At 43.2% G+C, this 19,353-nt stretch overlaps 1 protein-coding gene across 5 annotated transcripts in view; it reads right to left on the bottom strand.

The window, feature by feature from the left end:
- Positions 1–529: 529 nt before the first annotated feature.
- LOC135919645 (tyrosine-protein kinase CSK-like) overlaps positions 530–19,353 on the bottom strand; it is a 72,119-nt gene continuing 53,295 nt past the window's right edge. For 4 of the 5 annotated variants that reach the window (XM_065453524.2, XM_065453520.2, XM_065453522.2 and 1 more), the window contains exons 11-13: positions 11,212–11,298; positions 10,595–10,729; positions 530–6,161 (exon numbers count right to left, since the gene is read on the bottom strand). In XM_065453524.2, the coding sequence (XP_065309596.1) occupies positions 6,111–6,161; positions 10,595–10,729; positions 11,212–11,298 (273 nt within the window). In that variant the 3' untranslated portion in view covers positions 530–6,110. The remainder of the gene's footprint in view (positions 6,162–10,594; positions 10,730–11,211; positions 11,299–19,353) is intronic. The other variant, XR_010570022.2, reaches the window with a different exon arrangement.

Raw genomic sequence — 19,353 nt, 5'->3', positions numbered from 1 at the left:
CTCTCGCTTCATTGTAAGCAACATAAGCACTCCCCTCTCTTCAAATCAACAATCATTACCGGTAGAAATGAGTGCGAACTCACTAGGCTTATAGTAGAAGCCGAGCAGATTGATGCCCTAGGGGATTCATGCATCAGCAAACAGTCATTGGCACTCTCTGAAAAAGAGCTGAAATTTTTGCGCATGGCTTAACATATCACTTACAAAAAATGTTTCGCTCTGATTGTTTATCTGTTCACATGGTTGTGACTCATGTTGGCTGAGTGTATAAGTATGACCTGGTTTTCGATAATAAACATCATTGGGAGTTAGCACTGTGTGTGTCCCTGTGTGTCTTCTTATGTCCTGTCTTTTAATTGCGCTACCGTACACTCCTTGAAGATAGTATGTGAGACAGCTGGTCGACCATCGCTATCACAAAAATGCAGTAATGTGACAAAGAATGCTTTGCATTAACAGCCTTGAACTATCATGGTCAGAAAGAACATGTGCGGAATAGCACATGTGATATCAAAGTGATATTCCCAGCTGGGTATACAAGCCTGCATCATGGCAGGAAGTGAAAAGCCTTTAATGTCTCATGTTTAAAGACCAGATCAAAAGTTCACAACTGCACGAAGAGCATGTAACAGCCTCACTCATGGCTCACACACCAGTTCCTTGAGCAGCAAATCAATTTCAAAAGAGTCAACTCAAGTGCGAAACAAATACACCTTGCGCTCCTCAAAGGCACTGTACTTATCAGCACAGCAAGTTGGACAAAACTCTTCCCATTAAACAAATCTGCAGAAAAAGACTACCCCCTCACTGTATGCCAAGTCAGCACACACACGAAAATGGGCAGACAACAGCCAAACACAGCACAAGAACACAACTCCAGTGATTGTCATAGATTTAAAGACAAAATATCCATTAAAAATGTCACTTTGGGTTCATGCACACTTTTAAGCCATGAGGAGCGTATCCTTTAAAGCTGGTTATTCACAGTCATACACAATCACGACATGTCCAAAAGAAATATTTTCTCTCAGCCAAAACGGTACCAGAGCGCACTCTAGGCTAATAGCAGTAAAAAAATTTTTGGTGGTAGAAGTTCACTGAAATATTGACGCTGTAAAATGTTTTTTTCATGATATAAAACTGTCCTGTTATCATGGTAGGGAAGACACCACACAGATGTTGAAAAGTGTCATGCACTTGGTGAAGGGATTATTTATGGCATATGATCACTGCTTTGTCCACAAGGAGGCCAGCACTTAAAGGATTCTTTGTGCTGGCATAGAGGGATCAAACACAGAAGCAAAAAGACAGGTTAGGCATATATCAAGAACACTGCTGCAAGTAAATACCTCAAATAAATAACAATGCAACACTGTAACTGCACGAACTGAGGCCAACACTATGTTGCTTCAGAAATAGGAAAAAGAAGAAAGATGCCCCATATCCCCAGGCCCATGAAGCACTGAAGAAACTTCCACTTTGGTCAAACAGAAAGAGCAGGGCCAGCATAGTGTAGACTCGTATCACCAGACTACCACTTCGGACCAGCCGATTCTGGCAATAATGTAAGGGAGGCACTGTTTGGACGAATGATGAAGCACAAAACTGAATAGAACTAGAACAAGATCATTACATTATTTCTGCCGAGAAGCTCGACATCAGCACACAAATAAAACTGCCACATATGCTGGACTTTCTGAAAGTACCTGCTGCCAAAACAAGTGCCTTGTCAACAAACAACAATGACCAGCATTTCCTTTAAGAGGTGCGCAGAGTGCTGCTCAAAGGATGATGACAGCTGTGCAGCAACAGACCAACTTGGTAAAAAGACTGCAGCGGCCTTTATTTGCAAGTGCCAGAAACTTGGCATGCCCAGCTCTACATTCATAGCACAGTGACAGGTCCTCAAAACACTGCCTGTCACTACTTTGTCTGATAGTTTAATTATGATTAGCAGAAAACTATGAGCTGCTTTAAGCCCATGCGCCTTTACTGAAGGCTTTTCTCTGGGTTTTCTGATCTGCTTGTATAAAGGCAGCAGCTAAAAATTAATTTTAAAGGTTGTAAAAGCAAAGCTATTATAAACCTAGCACTTAATCACGGAAAGAAAGATCTTATGATGTTCAACAATGCAATACTTATGTTAAAATAACCTATAAAGGCATGTAAACAACAGAGTCATTAAACAATTTAGAACATAAAATTGGATGCGGTAATAACTAACTAGGAATAAAATTTGCAGTTATCAATATATACCTACTACAACATTCATTAGCATTACTATCAAATGGTGCACCCCTACAAACTCTTTCAAGCTACTAATGTGACCATAAAAGAGTGCACATCAAATATAAAATCAGAATGCTAGCTTAAATCTCAATTCTGCTCTATTATTTGTAAAAGTACCACACGGGCGCAACGTATAAATTGACTTGTAAAGTGTAAAGGCACAAAATAATTCTTTACAATGTCTGCTACTAGTAAACTTGCTATTTAACTTTTCGCTGACATCTTCCTTAGTATCGATAACACCTAGCTCTATACCACTGCCTTCAATTAACTTTGGGAAAACTGATACAGTCCTCCAATTGAACTTTCCCACTGCCAAAATTTAGAATGTAAAGAAAAAGAAAGAGATGCCCAGCTCCAAGGCAGTACACATCTGTTTGAAGATACAGCATTTAAGTACGTCCCCTGTTTGTTTATGTTCCTGCATCCATGCCTACTATGCTGAACTCCATTACTCCATGCGGAGTACACTAAGGCAAAAAAACCACCAAAGGATTGCTTGCAGCATTATAAGCAAGAGAATGGCCTTGTCGAAACAAGCCTTTAAACAACCATTGAGTCATCCTAATGAAACCTATGGGCAGGAAAATGTGTACTTGATCTGTTTCCTTTGTGGCAGACAGAAACAACACTTTACTAAACTTGGCAAGGCTGTGTACTCCTTATGTAAAAATTGTGCGCACGCAATAACCTGCATGTCACTAAGCCTGGGAATGCTTTTTCATTAAGGGACGCTGAAGGCAAAAAGTATGTCAAGCTAAGCTGATGATGCACGAAGAATAGTCATTGATGGTGGACAATAAAGAGGCAAGTCACAATGCATTGTAATATGAAGAAGTGCAACTAAGCCACGATTGCTGGTCTGTCATAGAAAAACACTCCACAGTATCTGTTTTCAACTCAAAAGGGCGACAGTGCACGATATGACAGCAGTTTCTGCACAGCGCCAACAATCATGTGGCCATGAATGTGGTATCTTCATAATTCAAGGACAGTGAAAACAGAGAGAGACATGCCATTTTGAACTGACTACCCTTCTCTTAAAAAAACAAACTAATAAAAAAAACAATGAGTTTTCAGGAATGCCATCTGTCACTATAGTTAGACTCAATGTCACCTTTAGCACCCTTTTAAATCAAACAGGCCACAGAACATACTAATATAAGCAAAAAACGGCACTGCAGTCAGGCGATAGTGCCATCTTGAAAACGCCAGGTGGTGAATAACACGAATATCTTTGCTGTGGCGCATTGTGGGACAAACATTGCTTCACGATAACATTGCTGCTTGTACACTGGCCATACCTCACTGGTCAGGCAGCTTAGAAAACTTCAGCACTGACAGTCAAGAATGGCGGCAACTGCAAGAAGAAGCAAGAGTGGCCTACACGAAGAGCAGCATGGCAAGACACAAAAGCAGTGCAAGCAACTGAAAGATGGGGCATAAAGCCACAGCTAGGCGTTACAGACAACCAGGTACCGCAAACACCAGTCTTGCGCATAGGCCAAAAACTGGTTGGCACAAAAAAGAGCAAAATGTTTAAAAAGCTCCCAAATTATGCCCCTTGCTACACTGTAAATGGATAATGCACCACTAGGGAAGGAATGATTTTTGGCATTTTCAGAATAACTTGGCCACATTTCTCATACCTAAGACAGGCTTATCACACAGTAAGAAATAGAGCAGTTCTGTTCACTTTCAGCGAAACTTTTAGCAGTGATGTACTACTGTAAAAAGAAAAAAATACAAAAAAAACACAAGGAGGCTTTCGTATTGTATGCAGGGTAAAAATTAGTTATTTCTTTCACTCGGTTCTGTTCCTTTGTTATCATCTACAGCTCACAAGTGGCCGATCCTGGTGATATAATAGGTCAAACTTAGTTTGAGCTACTGACAAACAGTGAAAAGGAAAATAATTAGAGTAAAACTTAAATTATCCTGGCCCTCATTAAACAAGATATGACTCATTCAAGATCTACAGATGGCAGACAAGAATTTGCCATGTCACACAGCAGAAAGTTTATAGAGTGCAGCATGAAGATACAGAAATTATCTAGTGGTTGTGGTGGCCATTTGTTAGGTTAGCTAATATGGGCTTTTTGTAGCATCACAGAGCTTCCTTAGCTGTGCAATTTGCACAGAGATCTGCAACTTTTGCACAGGGTGCATTGTGCACCAACATCACAAAAGTGATTTGCAAGTCTCCTTCATCAAGCACAACTGCTGTTCACTTTGGCACAGCTCGGAATGGAGAAAATGGAACACCCAATCATGAAAAAGCTTTCACACCAAGTTTCTGCATAGACGCCTACAGAAATAGCAACAATTGGACAGCACTCTGCATTCATCCTAATGTGTCTGCTGAGCCAAACAAACATGCAACCACAAAAAAGGCTGACATTTGTTTTTGCTTACATGGAAGTTAAAGTGTGTGCGAGCTGAAAGTTGCAAAGGAGAGAAAATATACATGGCAAACAATGCCATGCCTGCTCTCATCATATAGACCTTAACAATTTCATGAAGAGAATGGGGGTGATAAATCTGAACTTTGTGTAGAAGTAAGAACGCAAGGACAGAGGTAGGTAACAGCGAACTCTTTTTTTGAAAGTATTATTCCTTTAGAATGGACACATTGCAACTCGTCATGCTACAGTACTTACCAGCTATTTACTTTAGCAATGCACATGATACCAAAGAACAGAAGCTTTCACATCACATGACACTTAATAAAAAAAAAGAATACCAGAGCTTCAAGGATGCTGCTTCACAATAGCAGAGGAAAATTGTTGGCAGTAATATTACACATATAGACCGGCATAAAAAAGAAGTTAATTGTGGCTGGTACAAGAAGATATGCATACTTCTTATTCTAACATCTGGTCATGTTGCGCTGACTATAATTTGTAAAGAAGCCAGTCTATCACGTGCCTTTAAATTTTGGGTGGGCTTTAGAAATTGGTACAGTTACTCCACGCTGAACAATATCACGTTTCTCTGAGCAATACACACTTTGCGTGTACTAAAGCGCATGTTCGGCAGAAGTGAAGCAGAAGAGAGTTCTCTACAGAGATCTCAGCAAAAGGCAACGCGTCCACAAACTCCTCTATCGGAACTGAGTATCACTCAAATTGATAAAATAGAAATAAGATGGCTACTCCTGCCCAAGAGCAAGCAGGTGTCACAGGATAAGAAAGCAAAAACAAAAAAACCACGACAGAAAAACGAAACCTCAAAGCAGAACAGTTGCCCGGCGTGATCCAGACTTATACAAGAGTGGCACTGAGCATCCCCTATGGAGGGATCTGGGTCTGAAGGTAGGCTGTCACCAAGAGTGCAAACGCACCTGCCACGGAGACTCGCGTCCGGTGCTCTCCTAGGCTGCTCGATGATGGCTTCTGTGTAGTGCTCAAAGCACCACTGCCACCACTCCGCACCTTACAGGGTGCAGCCGTCTTGGCGGGCCCAGTTTCTACCCCGCCACCGACTGACTCTTGCAGCAGAGTTCTTTCTTGCAGACACGCATCCAGAATAGGCATTTCTGCACTCAAGAGGAGTGTGCCACTTGAATCCTCAGGTATACTTTGTTCGGCATTCACTGCAGCGTACTCCACCACAGTGCTGCTTACAGCTGCAACACCGACAACAGGAGCGGCCGATATACTGCATTTCAGTCCTTGCATCTGTTCAAAAGTCAATTCACTGGCGAGAGAGTGGTGCTTCTCAGCTGTCTGGTCCTGCCTACTAGAAGACGGGAGTTGTGCACAGGCGTCTGCTGAGTGAGAAGACGTCGCCATCCCTGGGACGTTGTTTGTGGGATGCTGTCAGATGGCATTCTGAGCTTCAAGTTTCAAACCCTGCAGCTTGCGTAGCACCTGCACAGCAAGACACGAAATTACCTTGTCACAGGTGTTGTCTGGCTCTGCATGTTCAAAATGACTGGGAATAAAATCTCTGGAAACAAAATCTCTGGAAATAACTCCTTGAGGGGCACCTAGCTACCAGCTTCCAAGATGTATACCAATCAAACATGGTTTTCCATTAAACCCCTGCCTTTAGGTGCCGTGTGCACAATTGTGCATGCCAAGATACAGTCCACACGTGTTACAATGGATCCACATATGTACAACATATCGTATTTACTCACATAATGATCGCACTTTCTTGTAAAAAAAATTGACGCAAATTTGGGGGTGCGATCATTACGCAGGTCAAATTTCCCGCAAAAAGAAAAAAATATTTTTTTCATCTCGGTTTGCTGCGGGATGACAACAGGTCAACAAATAGGCGGCGGCCGCTGTATGTAGTGTGGGACACCAAAACAAAAATGGTGGCCGGCGGTGTAAGCCGAACGTGCCAAACGTGATTTTTTTTTCTTCTCACGAGTACATTACATGCATTGAAACAGTTTCTTCCGAATCAGTACTGAATAATATCGTTAATATCGGCAAGTTTGCAGCAATAACGTAGCCATGTCCACTTTGAGGGGACAGAAACTGATGGGTGATGAAAGGGATGAAATGGGGCATCTGCTTAAGAATGGTGCGTGCAGACCGCTTGGTTTGTCTTCAAGAGTCGTTCGCATAGCATTCGACAGATGGTAAGCGCAATCACTATTAGCTATACTTGGCACACGACATATCGCTGCGGCAAGTTCGGGATGCAATCATTACACGGGAAATTTTAAAAAATGGAATTTTGACAACAAAATTCAGGGGTGCGATCATTACGCAAGTGCGATCATTATGCGAGTAAATACGGTACTTTCGGATATAACAGAATACTCATCTCACTTAGTTTGGTCTGCAATGTAACCAATTCTACTTTTAGCAGACCCGGCTATAAGGGACTGTCGGCTACAAAAGACAAAAGTTCAGGTAAACTTTGTTTGCATGGTGTAAAATACAACGTACTTTGCTGTAGTGGTATGTGAACGCGTGCAGCAGTGCACTGCATGCAACTTTTTTTGGTCACTTGCGGAATTTGCAAAAATGCTGTTTTTTTTTTAACGAATGAATACGCTAGCGGCAAGCTTCGTGCAACAGCGTGCCACGCAAGGCCCCACTGGCGAAAAGTTTTCATGTCGACCATGCAAGCAGACCATCACTACCGGCACAATGCTGAACAAGAACCGAGGCTGCCACTAGGCCTAACTAGCTTCGAAGCGAAGCAGTAGCATGGAAGTATCGAAGCATGAAACCGACAATTATGTATGTGTGTGCCTCCTTCTGGTCCTGCATATTGGCTTTTCCTGGTTCCCTTTTAGTTCAAAACATGAACGAACTAGCCCACCAATTTATGCTTCTAAAGCAGTCGCATACGACGTTCAAGAACCGCCAACTATCATAAAATGCACCCTTTTGAGGAAACCATTTCTCATGGCATCAATTCATGAAAAAAAAAAAAGAGAAAAGATATGCTGCTATTTGCGGCGTCCAGAGCGCAAGGCACGTGTTGCAGTCGAGCAGTCTTGCATGCAGTGCAGTGGCGGCTAGATGCAGGCTCCTAGTCGAACTTGCCAAGTACAGCAGCTTTTGTTCGTGCTATAGATTTTACAGTGGTCGTCGCATGTTGCCAAAAATAAAATTAAGACATCGGTTTATACTAGCAACCCCTGATTTGTGTGAGGGACAAACGGTAGGCATTGTTTGTGTTATTGGTGGAGGCGATGTGCTCGGGCCAGGCAGTTGGCACGCCAGTGCTGGCCAGCTGGCTCCCTACCATTGTGCCGACCATTAATCTTGCCATTGTGCGGGTGCATATTGTCCCGAGTGGTGCTACACACCGGTAATTAGAGAAGACGAGCATGCAGCAAGACAAACACTTATTGAGGCGAACTTGGGCCCTGCATAACCAAAAGCAACTAGCCCAGTAGCAGCAACATATGCACACATGGAAAGCAATTGACAAAGAATGAGCATTACCCATGTGCAGGCAGTATTTATAGGCTGTGAAGGAACGTGCGTAGAACTATCGTGAGAAATAGCACGAGTTGCCCTGGCTGATACGATGGGCCCATCGTTGATAAGACGCTATCACAGTAGGTTTGTGTGAGTGGTTGCATGCACTAATACCCGTCATTCGAAAGCCACCGGCACAGAACCAAAGCCCGAAAGGCACGTGGCAATATGCCTTAGTGCCGAAAAACTTCCATTTGTCAGCAACCAGCAACCGAAAAATGGCAAACAGGAAGATACCATGCCGTGTGATTGTACGATCACCGTACAAACTGTTTATTTAGTTTATTTCAATGTTCTTACAATTTTTGAGTTCGCTTATGGGTCAGACTGTGGTAAAGTTTCCATTCCACGTCCTTAATTTGGATATAACGGAAATCAGATATAATAAAATTAAATTATGGGGTTTTACGTGCCAAAACCACAATCTCATTATGAGGCACGCGAGGGGGACTTCGGAAATTTGGATCACCTCAGGTTCTTTAACATGCACCTAAATCTAAGTACACAGGTGTTTTCGCATTTCGCCCCCATAAAAATGTGGCTGAAATGCGGCCACTGTGGCCTGGATTAAATCCCGTGCCCTCGTGCTTAGCAGCCCAACACCACAGCCAACAGGCAACCATGGTGGGTAGGACTTCAGATATAATGGACCTTTCTCGCTGGATTATCATGGTCCATTGTATCAAGTGTCGACTATAGTGCCTCAAAAGCAATAGTGTTGATGAACACATTAAAACAGTCAACTTCTGATTTTTCGGACTCCCTAGGGGGCCGCGAAAACATCCGAAATAATGAATGCACGCCTTTTGCTGCTCACAAGGACTCAAATTGCCGCAGGCACATCCGAAATAGCTCTGAAGGCCTGCCAGTACACTTATTAGGCATACCGGTGCTTGTACTGTGACAGGAGACGACGGCTGCATGCGCATATAATTAAGGAATACATACTATGTCTCATGCCAATTGTCCCTTCCAACTCGTGGTATGCTTTACTGCAATACTTAGCATATGCTTGACCATGTAACACTGCTTTACTGTGGCGAAGGTGACTTTTTGGAATTGGAATTACGCAATGCATCATGCTTTCCGAGCTCCAAAGCCATTGGCCAGGATTACAAAGGTGGATCCAGTACCATTGCTGATAGCAGCTAATTCTTTCAATGAAACGCACGGCACCGAACCGCAAGAAGCTTGGTACTGAATGTCGAAGCAGGTTGGTTTAGCGTCGCCACAGTGGTTGCTACGGCTGCCAGCAGACCTGCAGACCAGCAGGCCGTGCGATAATCAAAATGGTGGTGGTGGTGGCTTTGATAATGCTGTTTCAGACCCGCAGTCATGGCGAAAAGTCCGGAAAATCAGATGGCAAAGGGTTTTTGCGCCTGAAATTTCAGACATGCTTATACATTATCAGGCACGTCTGTTAGAAAAATTAGGCGTCCAGAAAACAAGTAATTGACTGTATTTAAGATATGTCGCACACATCTTTAAACACTTCTGACTGGACCTGTGCTGCAAGTTTGAATAATATGCAAAATGTTTTAGCAAAACTAGTTGGAAGGTAAAGGGCTGGGTGCTGGCTCTCGGTGTCAGTACTTTTACAGTCTTTAACAACGTATTAGAGCAGCCGTATCTTCAAGTGGTTAGATGTAGGTGCTTTCCAATTACGCTAGACTTTATAATTTATTTCATTTCCGATGTTCTTGTAGAGTTCTCATGTAGACTCCACATTTTGTAAACTTCACAAAAGTCACTGAATTTAAAATTCTTATTCCATTCTGCAGCTGTACAGGTTTCATGATTTTGAAGACACAAGAGATATAGCGAAACTAGTTAAATTTCAATGGACCGAGTTAATTGGCACCTGAAGGGGTTAATAATTCAACCACCACAATGCAATAGAAAGCATCTCTACGAAAAAACATAGTTCACTTGATTCCATTCAAACTCTGTAGAAAGCACAGCATACTTTACAATTTGGCTGTGTGCTTCCACACAAGCCAATACTCAGATTCAGAATATTGACGCTGAAGCAGCAATATTGAAAATATGACACTACTCAGCTCTTTCACACATCCCACAGTATGCCAACTGTATATTTATTTCACTGTGTTCACTCATTTATGATATCATATGGGGACGTATTTTGCAACAATTGCTTTCGGTGATAGTACTGCCATCAGGCGTGCACTGATTGGCTGGTATAGCAAAATCAGATGAGGTGATTGGCTGGTTAAGCTACACGCCACATGAAGGCGATAGTCGTAGAGTACGTCCCATGGTCTCAATATTACTTGCATCTGTTAATCTCTTCATTCCAGTGGCCTTTTAATTTACTGTGCGTATGGTACCTGCGCAAAGGTGGGTCTCTCCTGAGGTTCCTCCTGCCAGGCAGCACGCATGAGCTCGTACACTTCACTAGGACAGCCCTCAGGCGATTCCATGCGGTAGCCCTTGCTCACGTGACGCACCACATCTGCCAGGGGCTGCAAGCATGCACAACACACAACACGTCACTGCAGCACTCTTCCCCTTGGCTATCACAAGCCTGCTATTGCACTATATGCCATGACCGTCTTCATTTGCTTTTTGTGCCTGATGATTACAGCATGCTTTCAGGGCATCAACAGACTCACTGTGTTCAGTTTACATTGCAAATAAGCCCACAGATATTGCTGATTGATTGATTCCTAGGGTTTAACGTCCCAAAGCAACAATGAAGCAATGAGCGAGGCCTTAGTGGATGCCTGTGCTGGAGGGAATGAGAACAAAGGTATATATACAGAGAAAAGGGATGTGAAAGACTAAGAAGTCAAATAGACGCAAGAAAACACAAGTTACTTGGTCACAGCTCCTCATGCAAGTTCAATGACCTCAAGATGTACAGGAAGAGAGGTGCAAAAAATTTCTACACCCATCTCTTGTTATCATGAGAAAGAGAGAGAAAAAACTGACTGCAGCAACTCACAATTCGAGGGTAGGGTACCCGGCCGAAGGAGTAGATCTCCCACAGCAGAATGCCAAAGCTCCACATGTCTGACTTGTTGGAGAATTTCTGCACAGAAGAGTTTGAATGGCAGAAGGTTGGAAAAGGAAATAATGGGAACACAACATCCAATGCTCACTGGACATTGGCCAACATATTACAGTCGAATCTCGTTAATTTGAACACACTTAATTCGAACTTTTGTTTTATTCGAACTGACGCCATGGTCCCGTCAAAGTTATTTATACCCCAATAGGCGAAAACGCCCAGCAATTAGAACGTGCAAGCATTTGCGATGGCTAATTCAAACATACCGCGCTCTGACAATGCTCTCAGCAGCATACCATATCATGTGGCAGCGTCTCTGACCACTATTGCTCTGACCCTGCCATAGACGAAAGGTTTAGGGGAGACACCTCAACGCAGTGTGAAAAAAAAAGAGAAAAGAAAAGAAAACGCAGTAGCAATTTCACCTTTTCTCAAATGGCAAGGTCGCCATTTCTGCGTCGTGCCTGAATGTCCCAGCCACACTAGCGGCAAAACGTGCACTGCGGGAGGGATTGGTCCTGTGCCGATTTTTGGTGGCGAGCCGTGAGCAGAAGAGGCCGTTAAGAGTGGCCCCTACAGTGACGTAAGCACGGGAAACTAGTATCATGTGGATCCGCCTGACCACTCTATTTGTACTCGCATCTAGTTCAGCCGGACCACTTGTTTCGCACTATCATCTGGTTGCATCAGCTCTCACTCGTGTTTGTTTTGGTTGGCTTGATTGGTCTCATTCACGCTTGTTTAGTTTTCTTTATTATTATTTTTATTTCTAACAATGATGTGTTTAAACCGAAACGCCTCGATGGAAAGGTTGTTGGAGACAGTGCCCCATATGCAATTTTGTACGACAAGACAGATCCTGAATACAAGAACAAGTCCTTCATTTAATTCGAACAAATTTCAAGCCCCTTCAAGTACGAATTATTGAGATTCGACTGTAGCATAACTACCAAGCAATACGTCTAGCAGAGCCAATTGTGTAGCCATGCACTAAATCCTTTCTTGCATGCACAGCAGTGCAAGTATTCAGTCTGCATACGGCAACATGAAAGTCCATATAGTTGCCGATTGATAATTTGGAACCAGCAACCTGCCATGGTTGCTCAGTAGCTATGGTGTTGGGCTGCTGAGCACGAGGTCATGGGATCGAATCCCGGTCACGGCGGCTGCATCTCGACGGGGGCGAAATGCGAAAAAAAAAAACACCCGTGTACTTAGATTTAGGTGCACGTTAAAGAACGCCAGCTGGTCGAAATTTCCGGAGTTTCCCACTACGGTGTGCCTCATAATCAGGAAGTGGTTTTGGCCTGTAAAACCGCATAATTTAATTTGGATCCAGCAGGGACGACGTAAAACTCCGAATACATAGTCGAGAGTCCAAAATAACAGCTGCCAGAAAATAAGTGTCTTATTATACATGTGACCAAAAAAGCTTGTAACACATTGCTGCACGCAGGTTCGCTTGTGTGCTACCTGATCAGTGTGTACTTCAACAATTGTCATGCTGTTGATACAAGAAAACAGAAGTATGGTAACGGCACGCACCGAATTTCGATCTCCTAGCAACTTGAACAGAGATCGACTGTGCTCTAGCACCCAAATGATTATGGGGTTTATTTGCAACAGTGATTGTTGAGGACTTTTCTCGCTTTATTGCTGCTCCTGTCAATGCCAACATTGAGGGGGGAGTTGGCGCTATTTGAAGCTGATCGACAATTCTGAGGGACAAAAATTTGTAACAGTAGATAAAGTTGCCCATGACCATGTTGCTACATAAGGGGGCATTAAAAAGGAAATAATTAATGAGCTTAAGTAAAGCATTCTTTCAAAACTTATAGTTTTCTGATTTGACAGAAGTAGGATGGTAATTAAAGGGTCCCGGAAACAGTTTGGACAAATTTTATAGATGCGTAGGGTACAGCCACAGTAAAACATTCGCACCACAATTTAAGTGAAGCGTCTCACATTAAAAGGGCGCTGAACCACTTTTTATCAAAGTCGAGCAATGCATTTGAAGTAAAAATAGACTATTTCATAAATGCTCTGCCACAAAAAGTACTTCAATGCTTTCCGCAGAAATGGAGTTATTGGCAATCAGAGGCCACCTTGATCCCCTTCATGCTGCCCCCGCTCCTTTTTCAATGCCTTGCAATGCGAAGGCTACAGTGGAGCAGGGCGTGCTCATAACCCTCCATCTACTCAACGATACCATTGCAGGCAGCTCAAATTTAATTTTGAATGTTCATGTAGATGCCACTATTTCTGATTTTGGCATCTTTGACACGCTTTGCAAACACAGTTGTCCTCAGTGGGCCACAGTACACTCAGTGAGTGGAGTGGTTGCGGCAACCTGCAGCAGCCGTGGCATCTAAGCTGAAAGCAGACCACAGCTACAACATGCAACTGTAGTTCATGTGCGCAGCGTTTGCTTTAAGCAAGACAGGGCTTGAATGCGTGCTTGCACACATATGTTCCTGCCTGGCTCAGCTATGTGGTGCTGACTGGCTTTGTCCTGCACCAGCGTCATTGACCCACGGATGGTTCAATAGTTCAATATGAAGCAAAGTCTGCCAAAGCATCTAGCCAGGAGTGAGAATGCGCTGGCAAGCGTGTGTGAGGTCTGACCTTAAGTTCTGCCTGGTTCGAGGCTAGTTGAGAGTTGAAATTAGTGAGCCCCAATGGCTACGACATCAATAAGCAGTCTAGTCACAGTTTATTTCCAACGAGGGCGGCGTCGGCCTTGCATAAGCAAATGGTAATCGACTTCTTCGGGAAGTATGCAATTCTTATCAAAATTCAAACGCAGATTTTCACTTACTTCGGTATACGTAGTAAACTGCATCAATAAATATGAGGGTGAATTGGAAGGTCCTAGCCCCAATTTTTTTAGCCATATTATGGCTGTAAAATGAGAGGTCAACATATCCAGTCCCAGTGATAGATCTTTCTTGGACCGGCCCGGCCATATCTGCCGGTAGCTCCCTCCGTAGCAAGGCGCTGCTGTCAGTTGTTGAAGATGATGGTTGTGCTTCATACGGTGTACAAGCAACTAAGTGTGATTTATGTTCTATGGAGCAAGGGACAGACGGCCATAGAAATCCATAGGGAAATGCAGCCCACGCTCGGGGAAAGGTGTCTCGCTTTGAGAAGTGTGAGGTGGTGGTTTTGCGAGTTCGCAAAAGGCCATGAAGTCTTGCTTGACAATGAGTGTTCGGGGAGGCCGCATGCGTCGCTGACCGTTAACAAACTCTGGTCATTTCACTAGGAGAGTCTGGACCACCCACCATACAGTCCGGATCTCGCCCCTAGTGATTTCCATGTTTTCAGACCGCTGAAGAAGTTTTTGGCACGACAATAATTCATGTGCAACGACGAAGCCAAGACAGCAGTCCAATAGTGGTTCTACAGTCAGCCGGATGAATTCTACCACAGGGGCCTCAAATTTAGTGCTGCATGAGACAAATGTCTGAACTGGTACGGGGACTATGTGGAAAAATAGTGTAAGGTATGTAGAATAGTACGTATATTTGTAATTATCTGCACGTACGTCACTTTGGCTAATAAAGAACAGGGGCAAAGACTTTCCTATTCACCCTCGTATACACAGCAATATCAGGAAGAATCGCAGTGATCCAAACACCTTTACTGACGTAAGCTATTGGCTAATAGCAGCCAGGTATGGGAATATGCTGTATGATGAAATATAGCGCCCGAAAAGAATAAGGAGGGCTTCTGTCGAAATGTAGTGTTTGAGAAAAAGGTGACTTCGCGCCCCTCCTATGAACTCCGTGTGTCATGCACAACTGCAAAATTTGGCTGAGCTGTTCACAGCAGCTTATGCTATCCGCAGACTGTGTTTTTTCACAAAGCCCAAAGAGCGTTTCCGGACCCCTTTAAAATAAACATGAATGGTTGTGTGCAAATACGAATTCTTGACTGATCAATTCGCAGGTTTTATGTCCTAAAGCAACACACCATGAAAGACAGCACAGTCGACAGCTATGAATTAGTTTTTACCAGCTGTAGTTCTCTAACAAGCACATAAGTCTAAGTACACAAGTGTTCTTGCCTTTTGCCCTCATCAAAAAGCAGCCATCACAACTGGGGATCAAATCTGCAACCTTGTGCACAAGAGCAGAATGCCACAGCTACTAAGTCACAGCAACAGTACACACAAATACTCTGGAATAATAATTTATATTGCAGTTACAGTAGAATCGCCTTAAGGGGCGACACTGCTATTTAAATAATGTTAATCTTTTTCATCAATATTAATGAAACTTTCCAATGTTATTAAGGTTGTTGTGCTGATTTCAAATATGTAATTAGTTTTGTTGTAGGTCAATTAGTTTCTACAATAATTAACATTTCACTTCCATTGTGTAAGGCCACAATGGAAAATAAATGGTACAATAAAACATTATTTGTAAGGCATGTTTAGATAGTTTAAAAGAGTAAGGAATGATGTACAGCAAGCACATCTTTTATCTGACCCTTAATAGATATATTGTAGCCCACTGAATGCAAGCCCACAAAATATGGCAACCATGTGGCAGAAATTTTAGCAAAATAACTAATTTACAAACTGAAAACAAAAATATTTCCTTGCTATACTGCATAGAGTATACATTAGGCTCCATTCTGCAAAAATATTTTTGTTCTATCTGTTTTTGGTGTTGAGATATCAAGGTTTGAATATTACAAGGAGCCCGAAATTCATGTCTTAAGAAAAGTACAAAAAAGCAAACAACATTAAATATGAGGGGACACAGCATCCAGAACCACCATTTTTTATACTCGCTCTAGACACATGAAACTTTCAGGACACATCCAAGCTTGTGTGCTGCTTATAAATATACAATTAGATTTTTTCTGAGGTCAATAAAAAAAAAAGTGGTTACAATTATTCTTGTCTTAAATATTTAGGACGCAATTTGTAAAATATTTACTGCAACAACATAGCTAAAGTTTAGCAGGTATGTTCCTGTATAATCAATTACTGCAAGTCAGCACTTGGATGTTTATATCTGTACTTTAGCCAAAGTTATGAAATTCTGAAGTTGCAGCTTTACAAATGTGAATTCTTGTTAGTGACTTCTACAGGATTTCAAAATATTTCAGTGTCCTAAGACACTATATCATAGTTTCTGCGCGCTCTCTGACTTGCCTGCATTCAGGGAAAAAAGAATGACGAGAATTGAATGAGTAGAAGGGTCACAGTGCTGATCCCAAAATTTGATACTTTAAATATGCTGTACATGAGAAAAAAGAAACTAAAAAAACTGGGAAAATGTAAATTTCAAGCTTGAAAACTGGGAAATTATAATTCCAATATAATTGAAAACGCAAAATTCTTCTGCTGGTGTAGACATTCGGCGCACATATAGGCTCGTAACAGCATCTGGAATGCACCATCACGAATCCGTGTACGCGCGAGAGGAACTGGAATAGGCATCGGCACATCCTCTGCGGTCTGCAAAGTAAACCTACCCACTGGGATAAAAGGAAATGGTTAGCTTCGCTGCTGCGTTATTGCCGATCTGGTATGAGATTGCATAATGCAGTGACTTATCTTCGGCGCGATCTTGTAGGCTCGTATAAATCTTGGGATAACCACCTCTTTCTTGCTGTAGGAAGCAGAGACGGCTTGTGCTTCACTTTTCGTGAACCCATATTCAGTTTCAACTTTTTTTTCTTTAGGGAGGTTTGATTTGCAGCTTACGTTTACGATGAACAAAGAAATGGTGTATCAGCTGCTTCAGAAGTGACCCATAGAGAAAGAAATTCAACAAGAGGGGACACTCTTCAAAAACTGGCAACAGGAAACATGTCACGCCTCGTTTCAACAACATCCGTTAGTTGACGCGAGCATCAGAAAAAAAGAATGTGAAATAAACTTCCAGACGTTTTATTTTTTTTATTCCTTCCCTCTAAAAGTGAAAAAGTTTTGCGTGTAAATGAACTTATACTTCGCAACTTTTTGTTGCGTTGCCTAGCAACAAGCTAGCGGTATACGTATACGGCAGACGCGCGTATACGTCATGCGCCAGAAAAGCTGCAGGAGTGAGCGAGGATGGTCGTATGTGCGAAGCTCGCGTGCTCGGCGAACCATCTATTTTGGATATAGCCCATTTTATTGGGCTCCCGGTCTTCTCTATGCTTCTCTTGCATGTCGTCTGCATTTCGACGCGGCACCACTGCACTACTGGACTACGGCAAGGTGAGAAATTGTGTTTGACAGTGTGCGGGCTCATTTTAATCACATTTAGGCTTAGGTCGAGTGGCGCAGTTAGCGAAAAACAGCACCGCCATCCTGGCGCAGTTCACTTGAGTTAATGCCTCGTCCTGGCAGATGTTTGCAACGCTTTCTATGAGCCCCAACATGACTGTAACTTATTTTGGTAGTTCTTGGGCACGCTTGCCGCGCCCGGCTTATTGACGCAGTAAGCGAAAACCGGCTCAGCCGTGTGACGCATTTGCGCGTGTAGTACATGCGTGTACTACGTCGTAGCGCCTAAGACAGACAAGTTTTCGCACATTCTGTGGCCCCCAACATTATTGTAACTAACGTCGTTATATTTGGGGTAGTTTAGAAGCACGGTTGCCGCGCCCGGCTTATTGACGCAGTTAGCGAAAAGCAGCTCGGCTGTGTGCCGCAGTTAGTTTCGCGTGTACTGAATCTTACTGGTAGAAGTTCGTGACGCATGCTCTGACCCGAAAAAGTATTGTAATTTGTTTGGTAACTTTTTGGGATATCTTGAGGCTTGCTCGCCGCACCTGGGGTTTTGAAGCTGTTAGCAAAAAAGCAAGCCGGCCATAGTGAGTTACTTTTGCGTGTACTGAATTTTAGTGGGACACGTTTCTGACGCATTTTATAGCCCTGCAACAACATATATCTTATGTCGGTACTCACACTTCTCGAAAACGTGACGAGCGATTGGGGAGAGTGATAACACGGGAGTGTTGCATGCGCCGGCAGGACGCGTAAAAGATAACACGGAGGAGCTCAAGAACATGACATTTATGTATTCTGAGCGACTGAAAACAGGCTTTGCACCCACGAGTCTCACTTGAGTTCGATTAGAATGCATTCTGCGAGTGTATAACATGGTCTGGCTGAGCCTGTGTTGTAGTCACCTTTGTGTACTTGGCGTACCATCGTGTCGACTGACGCCAAGTTGTTTCGGAAATGCACAGTCACCCGTGTATTTGTGCACTTAAAGTGCAGGAAATAATGCCTGGGAAAGGAGGGGTGCTTGAAAGTTGGATGTTCAGATTTTATGGCATTGTTTGGGAGGAGTCTTTGCTGCGAAATGTACCTAAAAGTGAATTTATCTGTAATGCCGCTCATTCACCACTTACGCACGTTTCGCCTCTACACGCAATACTCCTGTTAGGTCAATATACCGAAATGATACGTGCTTGTAATTTACTTTCTTTCAGCTGATAGAATCCGGTGGAGCATCGTACGGCAACGACTGCTACTTACCTGGTGCCACAACTTTGGATGAATGCAGAAGAAGCCCGGAACGAGCATTTATATAGAGCAAAATAAACATTTCATCATTTTAGAAGACGTCCTTCGTTTTCTTTATGAAATTGCAGCCAACAGATTCGGCGCAGTCTTGTAAAGGTCAATCGCAATCATTTCTACTTAATAATGAAACGATTACACGCCAAGGCCACGCGAGGTTCAGCAGAAGCGAAAAAAAAAAAAAATGAATGCCGCGCCGAGCAGCGGAGCTGGCGCGGCGTGTACCAACAGGTGTTCAAAACGCGCGCGCCCAAGAACGAAACCGGAAGGAGTCAACAACAACCGCTTGGTGCGCTACAGTCAATTCGGCCGCTGGGCTCTATGGGAGTGTCCGCTCTTGTTGAAATTTCTTTCTCTATGAGTGACCCACTGCCAGGCCGAGGAGATGAGCTCGTCTGCTAGGCCTAGTTGCCATAGCAACAGCCAATCAGAAGGCACCTCTCAGTACGCTAGCGCACTGAGCCAATTAGAGGGCCGCATGCATCGCAAGTTTTGTCAGAAATGGCCCCTGATTGCTTTACGTTTGCGCTTTTTCTATGCAG

This window comes from Dermacentor albipictus, chromosome 2 (assembly GCF_038994185.2).
Source record: "Dermacentor albipictus isolate Rhodes 1998 colony chromosome 2, USDA_Dalb.pri_finalv2, whole genome shotgun sequence".
In the NCBI taxonomy this organism is placed as follows: Eukaryota; Metazoa; Arthropoda; class Arachnida; order Ixodida; family Ixodidae; genus Dermacentor; species Dermacentor albipictus.
This window is presented reverse-complemented; position numbering and strand designations above follow the sequence as displayed.